The sequence below is a fragment of the Seriola aureovittata genome, chromosome 15, assembly GCF_021018895.1.
Source record: "Seriola aureovittata isolate HTS-2021-v1 ecotype China chromosome 15, ASM2101889v1, whole genome shotgun sequence".
Taxonomy (NCBI): Eukaryota; Metazoa; Chordata; class Actinopteri; order Carangiformes; family Carangidae; genus Seriola; species Seriola aureovittata.
This window is the reverse complement of record NC_079378.1, coordinates 23,657,308-23,677,007: the sequence shown is the minus strand read 5'-3', so window position 1 is coordinate 23,677,007 and position 19,700 is coordinate 23,657,308. Positions and strand designations below refer to the sequence as shown.

Below are 19,700 nucleotides of genomic sequence, written 5' to 3'. Positions count from 1 at the left end.
TTTGTTTTCCCTCCAAAATAAAAGGCCTACTAGAAATCCATTTTTAGTCTTGCAAAGTGATGAGGTAGAAAACAGTAGCCAAGGCAAATATTGCATAGGTTCAGACACTATGTTTGAGATGAAGCTAGTGACGGCATTGAGAATATAGCCTGCCTCTCACCAATAAATAGTCTCATTTGATATGTGTATGTGGAAAAACAAACAGGCCACAGGTATAAACTTGTATATTAGTAGCAACAAGACAGGTTAATGCCAAACTATACTTGCTTTAAGTCAAATTATTTCAATTTACTAATGCTGCCCTATGAGGCACCAGTGGTTGAACTCTCAATTCATGTTTATTTATCTTAGCTAAAAAAAAAAGACCATTGTTCACTGATAAAACAGCATAATGCAGCTGTCAGGAGACATGAGATCAGCAGCAACAGGCCTTTCACATGAGGGACATTCAGTCCAGGGGTAATTAATAACTAGCCAATGAGCTAGCATGCACCACAGGCCGTTTACAAAACAGACATTTTGACGTTTTATGGCGGCAAAAACACAGGTGTTATTAATAACACAGATTTCTCCGTTTCAGGGTTCTGGTTCTGGGCACTATGGGTCACTGACATGACTTCCAGTGAAGCTCAGATGCAACAGAGACATAATTAATATTATTAATAACTTGAAATCCAAATATGTGGTATGAAACAACCCTATGTGAATTTTTACTGTTAAAAAGGCTCCTAACAGAAAGACAAACACACTTTTTCACTGCAGTAACCTACTTCAAACCATTATTGACCAATCTGCCATTTTCATTTACTAAGTACATATACAGCGGCAGGCCTGCTATAAAATAAAGCTATGATGTACCTCAACAACAAATTTTCGTACCACTTGTGTTTGTCTTGGTTCTGGCAGCAGTAGAAATGGGGGATGCAGTGCAGCATCATATTAGTCGATAAAAAGATGAGACACCTATGAAGAACATACACATTATTCAGTGGTGGACAACTGATCCACTTTATTTGATTGGTCTGAACTCTTGTAATAGCCTACTAAGAGACATTGTGCGATACAAACATTGCATTTCAACATCATAGGATACACGGGTTTTCAAGTCTCAATTTCAAAAAGACAAAAAAGTCACCACTGTGTGTTTGATAGAGAGCTGAAAAGATGCTCTAATTCTTTTTCGGCTTCATGTCGGATTTCTTTAAGATTCAAGTTTGTAAACTTTTTTTGTCATTGCCTTTGTAAACACATAACATCCCATCTAAATAGGATGAATAACAAAGATGTTGAAAATGACAGAAAATAAAAATCTGAACATGTGCTATGACAAATGATTCAAAATCAAAGAAAGAAAGAAAATATCAAGTTTAGAGCAGAATGGATTAGTTGACTGAGCAAAGTGAAAGTGGAAAAAGCCAAAATATGGTGTTTTTTTTCACATATCTCAAAAAGACTTGCGAAGGAACGTTACTGCCATTTATGATGTTGACCGAGTATAATTTATATTCTAAGCTGTACGCCTGTTGATTGACACAATGAAAGCAGAGATTAAGTGGTCATAGTTTTGAATCACCATGACAGCAAACTCCTAAACATTTAACGGTACCATACACTTAAAACTGTAACTGTGATGCAAGTGTCACACTACAAACTCATGTACCAGCTACAAGAAAAGACAGGAAGTCAAAACATCCAGATTTCTGTGAGTGGTGGGAAAAGTTAAAGCACATCTGAATATACTCCTGTGCTGGAGGTTGAATAAGTTACACAGCAGGTAGTATGCTTTTTGTTGTCAAAAGCTAGAAAGCAAAAAAGTGCAACAATGGTGCAGACCATTCTTTATGTTTGGTTAGTTTTGTCTTTTTGTGTAATGGAAAGACAATTTACAGAGTTCAGATTTTGTCAGGACAGTATCAAAAAAAAAAGGGACTACAGAAACAAATACAAACATCAAACACCAACGTATATCTCTGAGAAAATTACTTAAAGCTGCCTTCTTTCTCAAGTCACGCGGCATGGCAAAACTGTCCAAAGAAAAAAACAAAACAAAACAAAACAAAACAAAAAAAAAAAAGTTCCTGACATACTTTTTTTTTTTTTTTTTTTTTTTTACCATGACAACATTGCAGAGCAGATCATTCTGGACAGGCTGGAAACTGCAGAGAGAGACAGCAACATGTGCCACACCATGGTCAGCTCTATTTTAAAAAAACAAAAAAAAACAAAACAAAACAAAACAAAAAAAAAAACAAAAAAAAAAAACACATTGGCTCACTTTCATTATTCAGACTGGGTCCAGGAGTAGTCATAAGGATATCATCTTTTCTGGCAAAATTAAGCTTATATCAGACTTTTCACCTTTCTGCTATGACACCAGTGTTCTCAACTTTTGAAGACATTTCTCTGTCTAGAACCGGGTGAGAAGTTACATCTACCATCTGATAATTACAATCCATACATCATCTCCACTGTGTGGCGAAGACAGGCATCAGATATCAAAGCTGTTTGAAATGTTAGTCTGTGTTTTGTTTCATCCTCGAGTGTCCACGATGTTCAGGCTCTGGTGGTGCTTGATGGATGGCGCGCAGGGAAGCACAGTCTCTGTGCTCCACTCATGGTCAAGTACAAACCACAGGTCTGGTCTCTCTTCGCGTCGCTATGGTAAAAATATTAAAATGGGGGTCAGGTGACGTGGGGTGGAGATGGACTGGGAGAGACCAACTGTGATATTAAAGATTAAACCCCTACTCTTCCCATTTAAAGTGGATCAATTTAAAAGCGACATTAAAATAAGAAATAATCAAGGTAGGAAAAACACTGCAAAAAGTTACTCTATGTACATACAATGATTTTCTTAAAGACAAAGTATATCTTTACAGAAATCAAACAAAATTCAGAAATAATCTCTTATGTTGTTTCTTTTTACATATTCAGTTCTTCATCTTTACTATAGCTCATGTCATCCCCTCATCCCGACAGGCCGGGTGAGTGCTTCCGGACCAAAAGCAAGTCTTGTTCTGGAGAGCCCTGCCTGTCACAGGCTGCTGCTTGTACTCTTAGCCAACAGCCAGGGGGCGCCATAGCACCAAAATTAAAAAATGACACCACCCCACCTACTTGTCACACTCTCAAGTGAGCAAGGTTAGTTCCGGGAGAGGGGGGTGGACAGACAGGCCTCAGTTCAGGCGTCTCTTGTGGTTATTGGAGCCGTAGCAAGCAGGGCTCAGTCATCGCTGTCAGACAGGGTCTCATATTGCTCTGACAGCAGAGACTGCCACACGCGCTGCTGGGCCACCGGGGCTCCAGCCGGAGGCGGTTGCGGCTGCTGCTGCTGCTGCTGGCTCTGTATGGAGGGGGAGGCTATGGAGGTTGGTGGCGTGCTGCTTAGTATGCGCATGGTCAGCGGGTTGTAAGGGAACTGCATGGATCCTGCGGAAAGAAGAAGTGGAGAAAATTTAAAAATCAAGATTAACCGCACTTACAGTAGGTGACTGGTTTTCACAGACTCTGACAGCAGAGGCCGGACAGCTCACCTGTGGATGAGGGTCGGTCATCCCAACTCCACTGTGGCTGGGCTTGGGCTTGTCTGTGATAATCTCCCTCAGAGTGGACGGAGGACACTGAAGAGGGACGTTCCCCACCAGCGTAGGCCTGACCCAGGTTAGGTGACTTGGATTTCCGGCTGTTGGCTTTGCTCTGCTTCTGCTTCCCTGCAGATTCAAATGGGCAGAATGTGTGAATCAGCAACATGTTAAACACGGGACTTCTTCTGAACAAGCTGAACGTGCTGGGAATGTGATTTGTTCATACCCATACTGGGTGATGGGTTGGCCTCCTGGCGGGCATCACCGCCTGCACCAGGTGTGTTGTTGATGGCACACTGAGCCCCCATTCCTCCCTGATGCTCATCCTGTCTCTCCTCCAAGTTGCCCATCAGAGCCTTGCGGATGATGTCCTCCAGGCCCAGGTTACTGGCTGGATCACTAAAGGAGTGATTCCTGGGGTTGATGCTGCCTACAAACCAAAAAACAACAACAAAAAACAGTGACGAAGGATACATCAACTAGAGTGAAGCGTTAAGTTTCTGAGCGACTGTCACTGCTACTTACTGGAGCTGGTAACAGCAGGCAAGTTAAAGATCTCCGTGCCTGGTTGTGCGTTTCCTGCAAGACAATTATTGGCCATTGAAAAACATAAAAAAAATGTAACAGTAAGGCAAATTGTTCCAGCGTCACATGCTTAATGAGCTTGAAAATTTAGTAGGACTTGACTTCTTAAAACACTAAAGTCTTGCACACACAAATATTAACAGTTTGTTAATCATCTGATGCAGGCATGTTAGTTAGAAGGAAGAGGATAAGAGAAGACCCACTTACCAACGTCAGAATCACCGACACCAGAGTTGGAGTTCAACTTACGAAAGATCTCCTGCTTCTTGGATTTCACCATTGGCGAGGTGTTCTCCAGCTTGGTGAAGAAGGAAGGCAGGTAGCTGACACTCCCTGGAGACCTTGAGTCATTCCTTGAACCAGACAAACAGTAAAGAGTCAAACAGCAAAAGGGGTAACTGGGGAAACAAACCCTCAGTAGGACTAGGGACTTTAAACTGGGATGTCAAACAGCTGCTGACAGCAGGGAGCATTCTGCCGGCTGGTAAACTGATTTACAGTCATGCATCAAATGTCAGGGTGCTGATGGAAAACTAATTTTAGCAATGTGTCGATCAAGTGAGGAGATACTGGTAATTTGATATTCACAACATATATGACAAGCTGCACAGAGAAAATTCCTCGTTTACATTTAACAGTAATCCAACAGCTATTGTAATTAACCTTTAAAAGAGTATCAGTTACTTTAAATATATAAATATCAAATCTGATTCCGAGTATCGAGCTGTATGAAGAGATGTACTGGCTTGCTGAGCTGACAGCTACAAACTATCACACATCTGAACTGTGCAGAACCGGTACCTGATCTCAGAGTTTTCCGCCTCTCGCCTCTGGGGTGGAGGCCCGGCAGCATCCTGTTTGTCCATGCCTTGATAGCTCTGCGGTGGAGAGATGGGTTCATAGTTCTCCATCGGCCTGCCTCCTCGCTCTGGAGACTTACCAGGCCTGGGCAGGAAGGACAGAGACTAACGTTAGACACACAATGTGTAATAAATCAGACTCACTCTCAGGATTAACTCTCTGGTCCACACACCTGGCTCTGGGCTTGTCAGGGGCGTTCTCTGGTGAAACTCTACTGGAGGGTCTCTGGTGGTGTAGAGCCTGGACCTGGTTCTCAGGACTGTAGCGGCTGGGCACCTTGGCTCGACCTGACGAGGACACGGAGGGCACCACGCTCTGGAATGTGGCAGAAGCTGAGGAGGAGACGGGTGGAGGGTCCTGATTCCGGGCAAAGTCCTGGGTTATGATATGCTGCGTGACAGGAACCAGAAAACCAGGTGAGTTAGGCATGATGGGGTGAGGTACATTGTAAATTTGATATGTGCTTCATTACTTTTTTCATATTCTCCAGCACATCTTACCGAAATGTGGTCTGCCAAGGTCATGACCCGGTGAGTCTTGGGGACCTGAGAGTAGCTGTCTGCCTGGGAGGAGGGGGGCTGCTGGGAACTGGGCTGTGATGGCTCCCCCGATGGTCGGTAACGACTCATGTCGTACGCCCGCATGCCAGCTGGTGAAGGTTGACCAGGGTCAGTGTTTTTGTTTTGGAGCGGCAGTCAGGTTGAGGTAAGGGGTGATGAGATGGGGAGGAGCTAACATGCTGTTTGCCAACAGTAACTGATCTACATCTGCGTGCGGCTGACAGGAATAACTTCAAGTGGAGTCTGGTGACTAGACTAGTGCCGAAGAACGGCGTCCGACGGTCTCAAATGAAAAGGTCAGTCGGGGCATGTTTACGCCACTAACAGCTAAATTTAGCCTCCACAGCCAAATTTGTTCAACCGTTGTTAAATGTCATCTTTGACATGAACTACAACGCTCTTTGAATGAACTGAAATATTCAGTATTCTACTTCCAAGAATTTACTTGCTCACTCCGGGTGTGTGTTCATACCTGCTGCCTGTTGCTGTCCGTCTTCTGGTTTGTCCTGTTGCAGTTGGACTGGGGAACTAGCAGGACTGATCACCTCAATGGCTCCTCCGCCGGTATTGTCATATCGACTAGATGACACTGCAGCACAAGTATGAACAACAAGTTATTTCTGTTGCGCAAAGGACACAATATTAAAAGGTTCAATCATATTATAAAAATATGTACTTTGATAAATGATTACATTTAAGATTTAACTCATTTGTGTTCTAGTCCACTCAGGTAACTGACGATGACAGTGTCATAGTGCACTTGTGTGCAGTTTTAATAAGGTTCAGCTATCTCCTAAGCCATGTGTATACAACACACTTACAGCTGCTAGAGGAGTCAGAGCTCTGAGAGCCTCGCTCTCGTGAGTCTTTGTCAGAGGCTATCTGCCGTGTGATGATGACATCAATGAAGCTAGCGGCTGTGATAGTCGTCTTTCCACGAGTCCGAAGCTCCTCTTCGATGCGGGACTTTGAGGTTTGAGGTCCCTTATCCTTAACCCCGACGCCAGGGCCCTCAGAGTAAGCTGGATGGGGCTTACCTCCTGGCAGAGACATAGCACCATATGGTGACTGCATGGATCGTCTTTCTGCCTCCTGTTGCTGCTGTTCGGAGAGGCTGGCTGCTCGCCGAGCTGCAGCTGATGAAGACATGTCATCATCCCGTTCATGTTTGCTCTCCTTCACCTTGGCCACATCCATCTGTGGGGCTGAGGCTGCAGCGTCCACCAGCGCAGCCAGAGCATCAGCGGCAGTACCGTAGCGAGAGCTACTTTGTACCGCTGGTGTCGCTGCCGCTGAATGGGGCCTGATGAGGAAATAAGGAAATGAAGGGGTCAAACATATCCGAGTCCACCGTCCAGACTTTTAACATAAACTAGGGATGTGTCGACAAACTCCTATGCATATTTTTCACACACACACACACACACACACACACACACACACACACACACACACACACACACACAGTGTAAGTGAGCTGATGTAAACACAGCATTAGAGCAGGTTTAAACTTACATTAGAGAGGTGATGACACTCTTTCCCTGGAAAATACTCGGCCGCTGCTGAACCACTACTTCCTGCGTCCTGAGCGAAGGAGAAGGTGAGTGCAGATAACCTCGACTCCCTGGCCGGCCTGGCTGCTCTGGTCCACCTGATACACACACATCAAATTGTATTAAAATAATATAAACATACTGAGCTGGAGTTTAGATTTTTTTGTTTTACAAAGCAGCTAAACAACTCACCTCCGCGGATGTATTCATTGGCTCGCTCCCGGTCCCGCTCTCGTTCTCGCATTTCCCGCTCCCGCTCCCTCTCTCGTTCCCGTTCCCTCTCCCGCTGCTCCCTCTCCCTCTCCTTCTCCCTCTCTTTCTCCTGGTGCTCGCGGTCACGCTCCCTCTCCCGCTCCCTCTCTGCACTGGCAGCAACGGCAGCAGCAAGATGGGCAGGGTGACCTGAGGAGAACAATGACAAACACCAGACACGGGGTTTACACACACCAGTCATATGGTCTCAGCCGGATGGATCAGAGCTTTGCTGATAAGTTCTGAATCTATCACAGCACCGTCACGGTAATATTCTGTCCCAGGAATATTGCCATAATTAAAATTTGAGACGAAAACCTTTAGTGCAACGGACTACACAGGGTTCTACTGTGCTGTTTGTTATGATCGTGTTATTCTTAACTGGGATGAAACATGAAAACAGTTTTGCAATTCAAAAGTGGAACAAAAAACAACTGCAAACCCTTTATGCCTCCAAATTTTTTAAGGCTTATTTAGTGAATTTGAGTCTAAAAGAGTGTCGGAGTATAAGATCTGAGAACTACGAGATATTACAGAGTTCCAGCTGTAGACATAAAAAAAAGTTCAACTTCAATTCATTGCACATTTCAATCTTACATATTTTTGCCCATAAAAATGATGTGGAGCACAACTTTTCTTCTTTCTGTTGGAGTAATAAAACCGCTGCCGCCGCCACACAACAGTCAGCTTGGTGAGAAATCCTTCCCAGTGTGACTGCAGTAAGATTCAGCTTGATCTGTGGCTGGACAGGCAGAACTGACCTTTGACACCTCAGGCCAGTGCACGGCTGCACTCTTACAGAGGTGTGAGGGAACATTGGAGATCGTGGCAAGGCAGATAAGGGAACACGGGGGTGTAGGGATAGGGAGGGGTGGGGTCCTCACCTGGCGATATGGAGGTTGGGTTGAAAGCCCTAGGAGGGAAAGGGGGCTGAGCTCCAGGGAGGTAGGCGATGCGTTCCAAAGTGGGAGTACCTGTTCCCCCAGGGTGAGGCAACAGGATAGTTGGAGGCATCTGGGCTAGATCAATAATCCCTTTTACAGACAGAAGCAAAGGGCCAGCGGTGAACAACAAGAACCGATCCATCAATTTCTGAATGTACGAACACCGTATACACTTAGCTGTAACCCGTCACCTTCCTCTGTTAGTGCTCCCAAATACAGATTGATCATTGATTAATCGACAGGGCTGCAAAGAGAGTGGAATAGTGGTCAACTTGTAAGAGGCAACCACCCAGCAAAGGGAGATTTGGATGACCGTACCCACTTGGTAAATCAGCCGAATCGGTTGCAGCCCCAATGTAAAGAGCAGTAAATCAGCTAAATTTGTCTAGGTCATTTGCTTCTGGGCGTCTGGAAAAGGTAGCCACTACTTCACAAACACACAATCGGCATACTACAGCCCCTCCCGCTCAAGGCCTCTCCCCTGCCTGATGCGGCAGGTGAGAGAGGGTCAGCTGGTGGAGGCCCGTACCTCGTGTTCCAGCTGCGTAAGGGATAGCGACAGGCTGTTCCCGTGGTGACAACCCCCGGGCCATGTCGGGCCGAGGAATGACTTGCATCTGCTGGGAAGTGATATAATCGTTGAGGATGGTCTGCCGTGTGTTCTCCATGGTGTACAGCTGGTAGGTGTTGTGGTAGTTTGTGGGGGACGGCTGCCTGGAGAACATGAACGCTGTCGTAGAGGACAGGAGAGAAACAAAACAAAACATATGAACAGAAGGCTCACAGATACTGATCGCAACTGCTGACGTCAATGGCTGAAAAAGATCCTGGACATGTAATGCCTATGAATTAGAGGGCCTGAGCTGCTTTCGTCAATTTGCTCAGAATCAAGGCTATTATTATTCTGTTTGGAGTTGTGGTGGAGAGGGTGGAAAGTGGAGAGGGTTTAAACACGGTACCAGGATCCAGCACTCTGTGGAAGGCCAGGGTGGGGTCGAGATGTGGAGGCAGGTGGGGTCGGTACACTTCCCCGGGAACAACGGGCCTGTGGTGGGGGTCGAAGGGGCTGTGAGAGGCTACAGGGTCACCACCTGACACTGGGGACTTGGCTGGGACACTGTCCCTCTGTGTCGGGGTCATGGCACTCTTTCTTTCATGTGCAGCAGATTTCGCAGAGCTCATACCACCTTAGTAGGAGAGAGGAACCAACACGGCTCTTTTAATTAGTTTAACAAACAACGAAACATCTCATGAGAGTACATCTGTGACCAGTAACCTAAATCAGGAATAAAGTTTCACCCAATGACCTCAGTAGTGGGTACACATTACATATTACTCCTAATACACTTACTCCGTCCAATAAGATGATCTGGCTTAGCAAGATAACTGTCTAATGTAATTTTGTCTAACACTATAATTGCTGTAGTTATAGTGTTAGATAAGCAACGAGGCTGAGAAGGCCGAAGTCCACCGTTTGTAAATAAAATGACTATGGGATATACCCTCTGGAGCACGTCCCAGCATAGGTGATCCTCTGGATACGGGATTGGTGCTGTAGTTGACAGGGGTCCTGCGAGCATTGGCGTCCTCATACATGCCCGGGCTAAGCTGGGATTTGCTGGCCTCCTGGTGTGTGGAGCGCAGGACAGAGGTGGTGGAGTTGACCACGGACGTGTGGCGCACTGCCTTGCTCTCCTCGTATTTGGCTCGTTCCATGGCCTCCAGCTGCGGCATGCTGTGAGGAAGCTTAGAGGGACTGGTGATCAGGGACTTGACATTGTGCTTGATAGTCGGCTGGTTGAGAGGGTGAATCTGGACAATGGAGCGAACAACAGGTCAGTCATTAATTCTTCATCATCATTGTTTACATCCACTTTGTACATTTGTTGATGCTGCACATTGTAATGTATTGTATTGTATGCATATCCTGACCAGCCCATCAACACTCAAACTGTCTCACCTGAGATATGGCGCCCTCCATAACCCTCCGGTCTGACATGTCGGGGGTCTTGCAGATGTCCTGGCCGGACTGATCCTGCCGGGGGATTTCGTGAATGGAGCGTCCCATCTCTTTGATGGTATTCACTCCCTCATAGGGCTTTCCTTTGCCAATACCACCTTCGAAGGACCGGATCGGTGGACTCTCTCGCTTTATCTGTTTCCCATATTTCATGGCGTCTTCGTAAGTCTCTGCAGCGGTCCTCGGTGTTCCTGGAAATGTTGGAAAAGTATGTCAGCTTCTCTCTTTATTTGATGCCACTAGCAACAGTGAGCGACTTATGGACATGTTTTTTACAATTAGCTACCTTGCATGATGGATCCGGTCATCAATGGCCTTTCCTTAGAATCTCCATGGACACCCTCTCTAGGCAAGGCTCTGCTTATTAACCCTGAGAAACAAATGACCACCGTCACGCTACGGCTACACAACCAACAAACCGGCACATATACTGTACACTCAGTGACACACAAGCAGTACCTTCGAAGGGAGCGCCCTCCCTGCCGGGGTGTCCCCTGCCCATGGACCCCTCCATCATGTCGTAAGTGCGTTTCATGTCATGGCCTGTTCTGGGGCTGCGGGTGTTTTCCCTCGGGTTCTTGATAGCTTTGGGACATAAAAAGTCACGATTGAGTTTGTGTGCTTGGTGAAGAAATACACAAACAGTTATTTGATATATCAATAATCAAAGCACTTACCATCAAAGGAGAGGATGTGACCACTCTTGCCTTCATAGATGACATGACCTTTAGTCAGCTGATCTCCTCTAGTCTTGTCTGGGATGCTCAGGTCCTCTGTGGCCAGCTTTGTGATTGTGCCCTTCAGGAGGTCAGCAGCGATGCTGGACTGGGGCAGGGCTGGAGTGCCCTGTTTTACAAAAGAGTAAAGAGATAATGCAACATTAAGAACAAAAACACACACTTCTCAATAAATCACCAAGGCTTCTATCATATAATTACCAAACAAGCGAAAAAGAACCCTTCATCCAGTCATTACCTGAGTGATTGATCCTCTGAAAGCCATACCCTCGCCCACCTTCGCCGGGTTGCCTCTGCCATCCTGTATGGACGAAACTGCAGCTCCTGAAGAGTTGAAAGACAAGGAATAGGAAGTTAAGCTCTGTGTGGTTGGTGTCATCTAGTGGAGTTGAACCAAAAAGTCGATTTTCATAATAAACAGTACATAGACTGCACCTATATAAGCGCTTTTCACCCTCAGAGGACAGTCTGCCTCTCATTCACCCATTCACACACACACTCATGTCGGAGCTGCCATGTAAAGGGCTGGCCTTCCCACCGGAAGCAACTTCAGGTTCAGTGTCTTGCTCAAGGACACTTCCTGCCCAGACTCCTTCTCTGTTCATTAATAATACCGGTTTAAGTGTCACAACTTAACTTCTAAATCATACGAGCAGAAAAAGAAGTTTATTTCCGTTTGTCATGTTTTGAGCCTGAGTGAAAGTTGTGCAGCATGATCTTCCTAACAAAACATATCATATCCCTTGTACTTTTTTGAAGCAATGGCTTTCATAGAAATTAGTTTTGTGCAAAAACATATCGGAGTATATTAAGTGACAGAAAAGGAGTTCTGGAAAACAGTTTACTATTACAGTTCCTGATTTATAGGATCACTGCAGTACAGGTCAGCAGTTTCTTCTGGGGCGGTATGTTGTGGCAGGAACAGCTCTGATCAGAGACCACAGACAGATATCGTGTAGGAAGTTCAGGTCAACAAAGAGGAAATGTGTTAAACATACTGATGTGAAGTAGTTCCTCACATTGTGTCAGTTCAACAGAGTTGTGCTGCAAAGGTCCTAAAGATGTTTTTATCATGAACCTTTCTCAGGTCGACATGTCCTTAAATGTCCTGAACAATCTCATTTGACGGGGAAAACATTATGCAGTAAAGCTCATTCAACGATTAGTGGCAATGCAAATGAGCAGCTTTGTTTTCACCAGTATGGACAATACCTACCCACACAGGCTTATGGTGAAATATCAATAGTGAGCTTGTCAGTATTTGAGACTAAACATAACTCGTTTATCAAGGTTCTGGCAATTTATTACTTAATCTGTAATGAGCTTCATTTATAATAAATACAATAAAACTACATGTGCACTTCTTGACAGAGCATTTCACAGATTCTGTTGTGACTGAAGATAAATGCAAAGTGGCGAGACGCAACGCAGGTGTGGGCGTGAAGGATTGGGAATAGATGCTGTTTCATTACTGCACTGGTCACAGTTTCCAGACTGCAGCAGTTCAAGTTCAGTGACACTGAAGACAACACTTCAGAAACAGTGGATGCAACTGGAGTAGACAACGTTTATGTGATCTCAGATTAAAAGAATAATCTATAGAATAATCTCTTTCTTTACGGATGGATGAATTTTCACATCTTTAATTTTTAGTTGTCACATAAAGTGTCAAAAAGCAAGAAGCAAATTTTAAGTGCACTATTACAGAAGCATCAATTTTTATATGTTGGAGCATTTACTTGCAAAAAATCTATTAAACAATAAAATCTCGCTTTAGCAGAATGTTTTGACGTAGCAAGATAAAGCTTTACGGACCTCAGGGGCGTCATTACTCTTGTTTTATGTCAGGTCTGGTTTTATTGAATGGTGTTCTGCCTGTCTGACCTGCACAGTGACAAAACAGCACAGTAATGTGACCGTCTGCTGTCTTACCAGGTTTGCTGGGATCCTGCTGCCGAGGCAGACCCAGAGAGATGGAGCCCACGGTGCTCTTAGTCCCCTCTGGCCCATAGACAGCGTGGGGCGGGAGGTATGTGCCAGGAGTTCCCTGGGAGAGCAGGCACAAAGAACAAAATTCAAGGTCCAGTGGCTGTTAATTAAACAAGGAAGTGGTGTGAGGTGACTCTGATGATCTTTTATGTGTAACAGTCTTTCATCAATAAACTGTCAATGAACAAATCATTGACATTAACTTTTCAACGCAGCGCAGTTTTCTGATTAATACACCTCCCCTGTTCCATTTCTATAGAGCTGAGCTTCCAAGAAAGCCTAGCTCATATAATGACAGTCGAGAAGCTGTACACAACTGTACGTTCTCACGGTTCCTTGATTCCCTGCAAATGTACATTTGTTTCATGAATTAAAGTTCATCCTGACAAGTCCAAAGTAGATAAACATATTGACTATAGCTCAGGATTACTTGAAATTTGTTATGGACAGAGTTTGTTCCTCTGAAGGTTCAGGGTCGAGGTGTGGGTTACACTCTGCTTCACTGTTTCAGCTACTAACCCCAGTCATTTAACTACAACCCCTTGAGTCGATTGTTTGGATGAGAATAACTTACAAGGAGAGGCTTTTTATTAGGATGGAATATAATAACCTGACACATACTGTACATTGGATAAATAAAATCAAGTGTTTACTGTGTCTGCTTTGGAAAACATTTCATCATCAAACGCAGATGCATTCACTTGATGATTAAGTAACATTAGTTAGTCTCTACTTTGCGTTGATACCATCGTCCCCCTGGTGTCTCACCTGGGAGATGGAGCCTCCTTGGATGAAGGAGGGCTTGTCCGTGGGCTTGGTGGTTGGAATGAGTGGAGGAGGAGAGGGAATGTTGGGAGGTCGACTGGGTCTGCTGAACGTCACCCGGACTCCATCTGGCATACTCCCGACCAGCTGGTTGGAGGCAGGGTGGAGGACTGGTGGGAATATAAAAAAGGACATAAAAAAGTCAGACACAACTGATTACCAGCCAACATTTGGGCATTAAACACCTACATAAACAACAAAACCGTAAAATAGCTATCAGCAGTAAACTTCTGACTGCCAGACAGCACAGCTCCAACCCACCCAACATGTGCATGCCATTAAGCTTCATTTCCCATCAAAGACTGCATGATCAAATATTCTGCCTCATTCTGACAGACTGCAGTGAGTGGTGAAGTAAGCAGTGAAGACCTGTGCCTCAGCCTGAGGTAACCTTGGCCCATGCCTGCTGTCTGCTTTACTGTCTCCTGGGAAAGCTGAGTAGACGAAATGGATCTTAATACACGAACACACACAAACAGACTGGGAGTAACCTCCCTGCAGGGAGTGCGCCTCATGCTCTGCACTCTACAAAATCAAAAATGCAAATGTCTGCATTAGAGTTCCACCAGCAGGCACGGACGTCATCGCCGTCGCACGGGGACCGATAAGAAAACAAGCCACTCTTATGACGAATTTATAAATCCCTGTTGCAGGGAGACTGTGTCAAACATTAACATTCATGCTACAGTTCACCATCACGGACAACAACCTAATTTGTCAGGACATGAGAAATATGTTTTTCCCCAAATGACAAGAGAAACTCTTGCAGTCCAGCTTCAGTAAAAGTCCAAATGCCGTTTCCACATCAATGACAGCAGCAGACATTTTCACAGGGAATGTTTTCCTTGCACATGAATTTGGTGAAGTGCAGCACTTTGCCTTCTGCCTTCTTTAAGCAGAAGAAAACTTTTACTGCTGTCCTTGAATCATCGCTCTGTAAATATAGTAAATGAATGCAATGCAATACAGAGAAACTAATGATTGCCCGCAAGATCAACATCAAACGTCTTTATGCTTTTGATCCTACTCCTGCCCGGACACATTACTTTACTCTGGTATCACTCTAAAACATCTGAAAGTTGTCCAATTTATGGAGCTTTCAATCAGTGTCACAACAGCAATAAAATAGGTTTTATTATGGAAACTAATCATTCAAAATACAATTCAAAATTCATTGTTCATTGTAACAATTTACAGAGAATATCTGAACTTCCCCTGCAACGTCAAACACGTGTAAATAAAAATGGATTTGTTTTGAAGGTAAATGTCTCATTGCAGCTCAGTGTGTAGCAGAGTGAGTATCGTAACAGACAGATACAGGTATTTCTTGTCATGTGCTCTCCTTTGTGAGCTGTAGTGAGCTGTAACACTACAGATGCAGAAAATGTCTTCATTGTATTACTTGTTTATCTTTGTCAATATCAATATTGTGTCTTTGTCACGGCTCCATGTACATGCTTGCTGTTCTGTGTTAACTGAGTATTCTCATTTTATTATCACACAGCTGTGAAATCTTTATTAAATGTTGCCATTTGCTTTATATTTATTCTGTTATTGTGATCTAAGTAGCTGGTTTTTGTTATGCATTTCTAGATTATAATGCATGATTTATTGAGCCAATATTAAAAAGTGTCTTTTTTCTTGTTTTCTTAGTCACTGAAATGTGAATGACACTGGATTTTAAAAGTGAGATAACGTTTCAAATAAGGTAACATTATGTTATCCTAAGCCAATAATAAAACTGGTGCTGATGGCAACTATTGACTGGTGATTCACAAACCACCTCAGCTTCTTGAATGTAGCACAAAGGGCAAGATTAAGGGTCAAAGAAGTGTGCTAAAACTATCTGATTCATGCGCTGACGTACTCGCTTCAGTTATAAAATCGCTAACCTACTCTAGTATGTGAACCAGACAGAGCTGGCTCATGCTTGTTTGACCTCTTCTGTACTGGTACACATGCACAAGCACACTTGTGTTAAAGCACACGTACATTTAACACGTACATTGATCCAGGTTCTGCATGGCCTGAAAACATATATATATATATGTATTCAGCTACCTATTAAGTGTTAAACATCAACAAACCAAAAAAAGAGCCAACAAACACACAAACATACAAAAGGCTTGTCTCCACCCGAGCGCCTAAACATCAGCTTTACCTTTAAATAAGAGGACTACACAGAAAATGACAGAATAGAAGTACTAGAAAATGAGAGAAACTCATGCAAAGGTTTCAAGTGTATCTTATGTCAGCTAAACACTGAGTAAATACATCCTGTACATGTACATATACTTCTGGACAAGAGATCATTCAACCTGATTTATCTAATGCACAAGTGTTGTGAAACACTGCCAAACCCCGACTTACAACAGGATTCAAATCTCCACAAACAATTGTATATAAAGATATAAAAACATACTATTACAGCAGCCTGTAGGAGAGTAAATAAAATAAAGATATCAAAACATGTCAGACTGAAATATAATAGTGGCGAGAACTATATAATAATCTGCTGCCAACAGTCAACAAAAGCCTCCACTGTCAAACACAAAAGACTCAAATGAGAGTCAGGCGAGGCTAATTTATACCAGCAAAGGAAGGGAGGAGGCAAGAAGGGAGGGGAAGGGGAGGAGGAGGTGAAGATGTGTGCTTTTACCTGGTGGCACACTGTAGCGGGAGGCACTGGGGGCGTTGGGGTCAGGCTGGGGTGAGGCCTTGCTCAGCTCCCTGGGAGAGAGTCTGTAGGGAGAGCCTGGCCGACCAGAGAGGGCCTCCTGGTCCAGAGCCAGCTTCATGTCATAAGGCATGTAGGGTAAGAGCTTACCTGCAGTACACAGGCATAAGGACAAAGGGAAGACAGCCACTATTAAAACAAGAACTCAATGCCAGTGAGCATTGAGCTGACCTAGAATGGACGGGCCTCTACAGCTAACACCGCCAGCTGGACACACACCCGCTGAAACCTATGTAATAAATATCTTGGTGCCAAAGCTCAGCAGCTTACTGACAGCTGCTCTACTCTTCACAGCACTCTGGCTAAAAGGTGCTAAAAGCTTTACAAAAAAAAAAAAAAAAAAAAAAAAAATCAAGCCGTAATGCAGTCTGCCTAGTGACGTTACCGCTCTCCCTTCTGAAGCTAAGTGGCCGAAGTCTGTCTGTCTGAATGCACAGACGCAGCAAATGTCCTAAGATGACATGCTCGAGTCTTTCAACTTCAAAAAAGCACCACAGTCCCCTTCTTCCAAAGGCAATTCAGGAGGCGCACCGTTAAGACACACTTCGGCTTTGAGTTTGCATCAAATGTAAAACAGGGTCAGCTAACTTTTTCGTCTCGGCGCAGGTCACACTACGACAGTCCAGATCACCTTCAAACGCTTCCTTTTTTTTTGAAACTGCACAAAAATGAATGGGGCCTAAAAAATGCATTAGCTATAAATAGTCCACCGCTAGCAGCAACAGGGAACGAGGCTGAAGGAGCGATGAGCAGGGAGGAGGACAGATGAGGACAGAATGAGGATAGCTTTTGTTCACTTACCATCTCTGTCCAGCACGGTGGGGCTGCGGGTGTTGAAAGGGGGCCTGCGCTCCAGATCTCCCTGATCCTGCCTCTGCTTCTCCTCTTGGTGCGCAGACTCATGCACCGCTTTGATCTGGTGCTGCAACATGGCGAAACCGCTGATGGGCACACCACCAGGGCCAAAGGGACCAGGCACCTAGATAAGGTACGGAGGAAAAAAAAAAAAAAAAGCCCAGGTGAATTGAAATGCCAGATATGAACCAGGTGAGATACAGACCGATTTGTCTGAGTAGTGAAACACTGACCAAATTAATTCTCTGTATATGTTGTAATGAACTTTAGCTTTTAAAGGATAAAAAACACATCTGATGAACATAAAAGTAAGACTTTCTCCACCTTACACTTAAACAAAGAGCTTTGTAAATTAGTAAAAAGATTAAAAGGCTGACAGAACCACAATGCTCATAATGTCTTGTGTGTGTAATAATGTGTGGGTATGTTTTCAACCTGCTGCTGCCTCCGTACCAGCTTATATGGATCAACGTGAAACTGTGACTAACCATGGGTGGGATGGCAGCTGCCCTCTGTTGGAGCTGCTGGATGTTGAGCTGGGTTTGCTTGGGTGAGGACACCAGCACGGTGCCTGGCGGGGTGAGCAGTGAAGGCTTTTCCATGGAGAATATTCTGCAGTGGCAACAAGGCAAAACGTATCAGTAACTGTAAATATGTTCACACAACATGAGAGCATTGAAGACGGTGTTTATGAAAAAAAAAAAAAAAAAAAAATAAAAAAAACACACCTCTGTCTTTCAGGCTCCGCTTCCACGTCCTCGTCAGCACTGCAGGTGGCGCTGGAGTCATTATCAGAATGGAGATCCCTGTGCATTTCGCCATGATCTCCTTTCTCTCCTTTCTCCTTGATCTCAGGCTCCATCTTAACCTGAACCTCTCCGGTCTTCATGTCCACATCCTGAGGTTCAGTTTTGGGATGTACCGCGCCTGTATAGGCAGACACCCGGGCCTTTTCCTCCTGAGCTCCGCTCTCGCTCTCTGGGCTCTTCTCCTCCTTGACACAGAGTTCCCCGTATGCGGGCTCTGGGGTCTTGCCATTGCTGGCTTGACCTTTGTCCTGGTCAGAGCACTGAGCATCCCCTGCAGCGCTGTCCGCCCTCTTGGAGTCACCTGACTTTGAGGAGTCAGCCTGAGAGGGGGAGGGGGCACTCTCTGTATCAGAGCTGTTGTCGCCACCTGAAGAAGCATGACAAGATGAATTAGTACATGTCAAAGAATACATCAAACCCATTGCAACTCACAAGGTTTTGAAGCCAATTGAGTTGTCATTTAAAAATAAATAACGACACAAACAGAATAATGACAAACATGAAAATAAATGTAGAACTGTCACAACATTAATCTACATACTGCTGTGATTTCTCATGCAGGGAAGCTTTACTTAGAAGATCAACTGTATCGTGAATGTGGAAGTGAAATAATCAATGAAAAACCCAAGACATCATTGAAACTGAAAACATGGCATCACATAGGTAATAATCCAGAAAATCATTATGTAAACATCAGCTGCTGATCGTAGAGAGTCTACAGCAGCAAACTGTGCGACCCACTAACACCTGCTTATCTGATCCAGCGATGACACAGACCTTAAACTGATTATGAAAGTTGTCTTCACTTCCCTTCACACCTCACACATTTCTGTACTTCCCATCTGGACTCACTTTTTGCTTCAGCACACATGTAATTACCATTTCCTGCTGCAAACTATGAACAACTTTTATTCAATGATCTTTTCTACACCATGTATGTTTTGTGCTAAGACCAAAGATACATTTAAAAAAGGTACAAAAAACAGCTTTTCAAGATACAAACTAATCACCTTTTTCTATAACACTTGATTTACGATATCTTAAACGCCAACTTGTAGACATACAGTATGTCAAACAAAGACACTGAACAACAAGTGATACAAAAAGCTCAAATACCATACATCCTTAAGATAAAAACTGGGTATAAAATCTGCCTGCCTCTGTTGGTTTGCATATTGTCTACCACTGCAGCTGTTGCCATGATGATCCCGGTACTATGTCTATGCAAATACAATTTGCAGATGCATTAAATGTATCAAACCTAAATCAGAGAAGCGGCATTACTAAACATCCACACGACAACCATCACAATGTTTGTAAGTACACTTTAATAGAGTTATACTAATGCCCCTGTATGGCTTTATGTATAACTGTATAACGTGAGATCTG

The 19,700-nt window shown here is 44.2% G+C and overlaps 1 protein-coding gene across 5 annotated transcripts in view; it reads right to left on the bottom strand.

The window, feature by feature from the left end:
• Nucleotides 1-979: 979 nt before the first annotated feature.
• Nucleotides 980-19,700, bottom strand: part of ncor1 (nuclear receptor corepressor 1) — a 51,419-nt gene continuing 32,698 nt past the window's right edge. The window contains exons 20-46 of one of the 5 annotated variants that reach the window (XM_056397728.1): nucleotides 18,231-18,678; nucleotides 17,991-18,114; nucleotides 17,449-17,626; nucleotides 16,570-16,737; nucleotides 13,854-14,020; nucleotides 13,029-13,143; nucleotides 11,335-11,420; nucleotides 11,037-11,205; nucleotides 10,819-10,944; nucleotides 10,646-10,729; nucleotides 10,300-10,550; nucleotides 9,842-10,151; nucleotides 9,299-9,526; nucleotides 8,869-9,069; nucleotides 8,280-8,429; nucleotides 7,336-7,545; nucleotides 7,106-7,241; nucleotides 6,412-6,893; nucleotides 6,063-6,179; nucleotides 5,531-5,679; nucleotides 5,203-5,420; nucleotides 4,971-5,114; nucleotides 4,377-4,522; nucleotides 4,110-4,163; nucleotides 3,811-4,014; nucleotides 3,534-3,710; nucleotides 980-3,429 (exon numbers count right to left, since the gene is read on the bottom strand). In XM_056397728.1, coding sequence (XP_056253703.1) covers nucleotides 3,224-3,429; nucleotides 3,534-3,710; nucleotides 3,811-4,014; nucleotides 4,110-4,163; nucleotides 4,377-4,522; nucleotides 4,971-5,114; nucleotides 5,203-5,420; nucleotides 5,531-5,679; nucleotides 6,063-6,179; nucleotides 6,412-6,893; nucleotides 7,106-7,241; nucleotides 7,336-7,545; nucleotides 8,280-8,429; nucleotides 8,869-9,069; nucleotides 9,299-9,526; nucleotides 9,842-10,151; nucleotides 10,300-10,550; nucleotides 10,646-10,729; nucleotides 10,819-10,944; nucleotides 11,037-11,205; nucleotides 11,335-11,420; nucleotides 13,029-13,143; nucleotides 13,854-14,020; nucleotides 16,570-16,737; nucleotides 17,449-17,626; nucleotides 17,991-18,114; nucleotides 18,231-18,678 — 5,048 coding nt within the window. In that variant the 3' untranslated portion in view covers nucleotides 980-3,223. The remainder of the gene's footprint in view (nucleotides 3,430-3,533; nucleotides 3,711-3,810; nucleotides 4,015-4,109; nucleotides 4,164-4,376; nucleotides 4,523-4,970; nucleotides 5,115-5,202; nucleotides 5,421-5,530; nucleotides 5,680-6,062; nucleotides 6,180-6,411; nucleotides 6,894-7,105; nucleotides 7,242-7,335; nucleotides 7,546-8,279; nucleotides 8,430-8,868; nucleotides 9,070-9,298; nucleotides 9,527-9,841; nucleotides 10,152-10,299; nucleotides 10,551-10,645; nucleotides 10,730-10,818; nucleotides 10,945-11,036; nucleotides 11,206-11,334; nucleotides 11,421-13,028; nucleotides 13,144-13,853; nucleotides 14,021-16,569; nucleotides 16,738-17,448; nucleotides 17,627-17,990; nucleotides 18,115-18,230; nucleotides 18,679-19,700) is intronic. The other 4 variants (XM_056397729.1, XM_056397730.1, XM_056397732.1 and 1 more) reach the window with 4 other exon arrangements.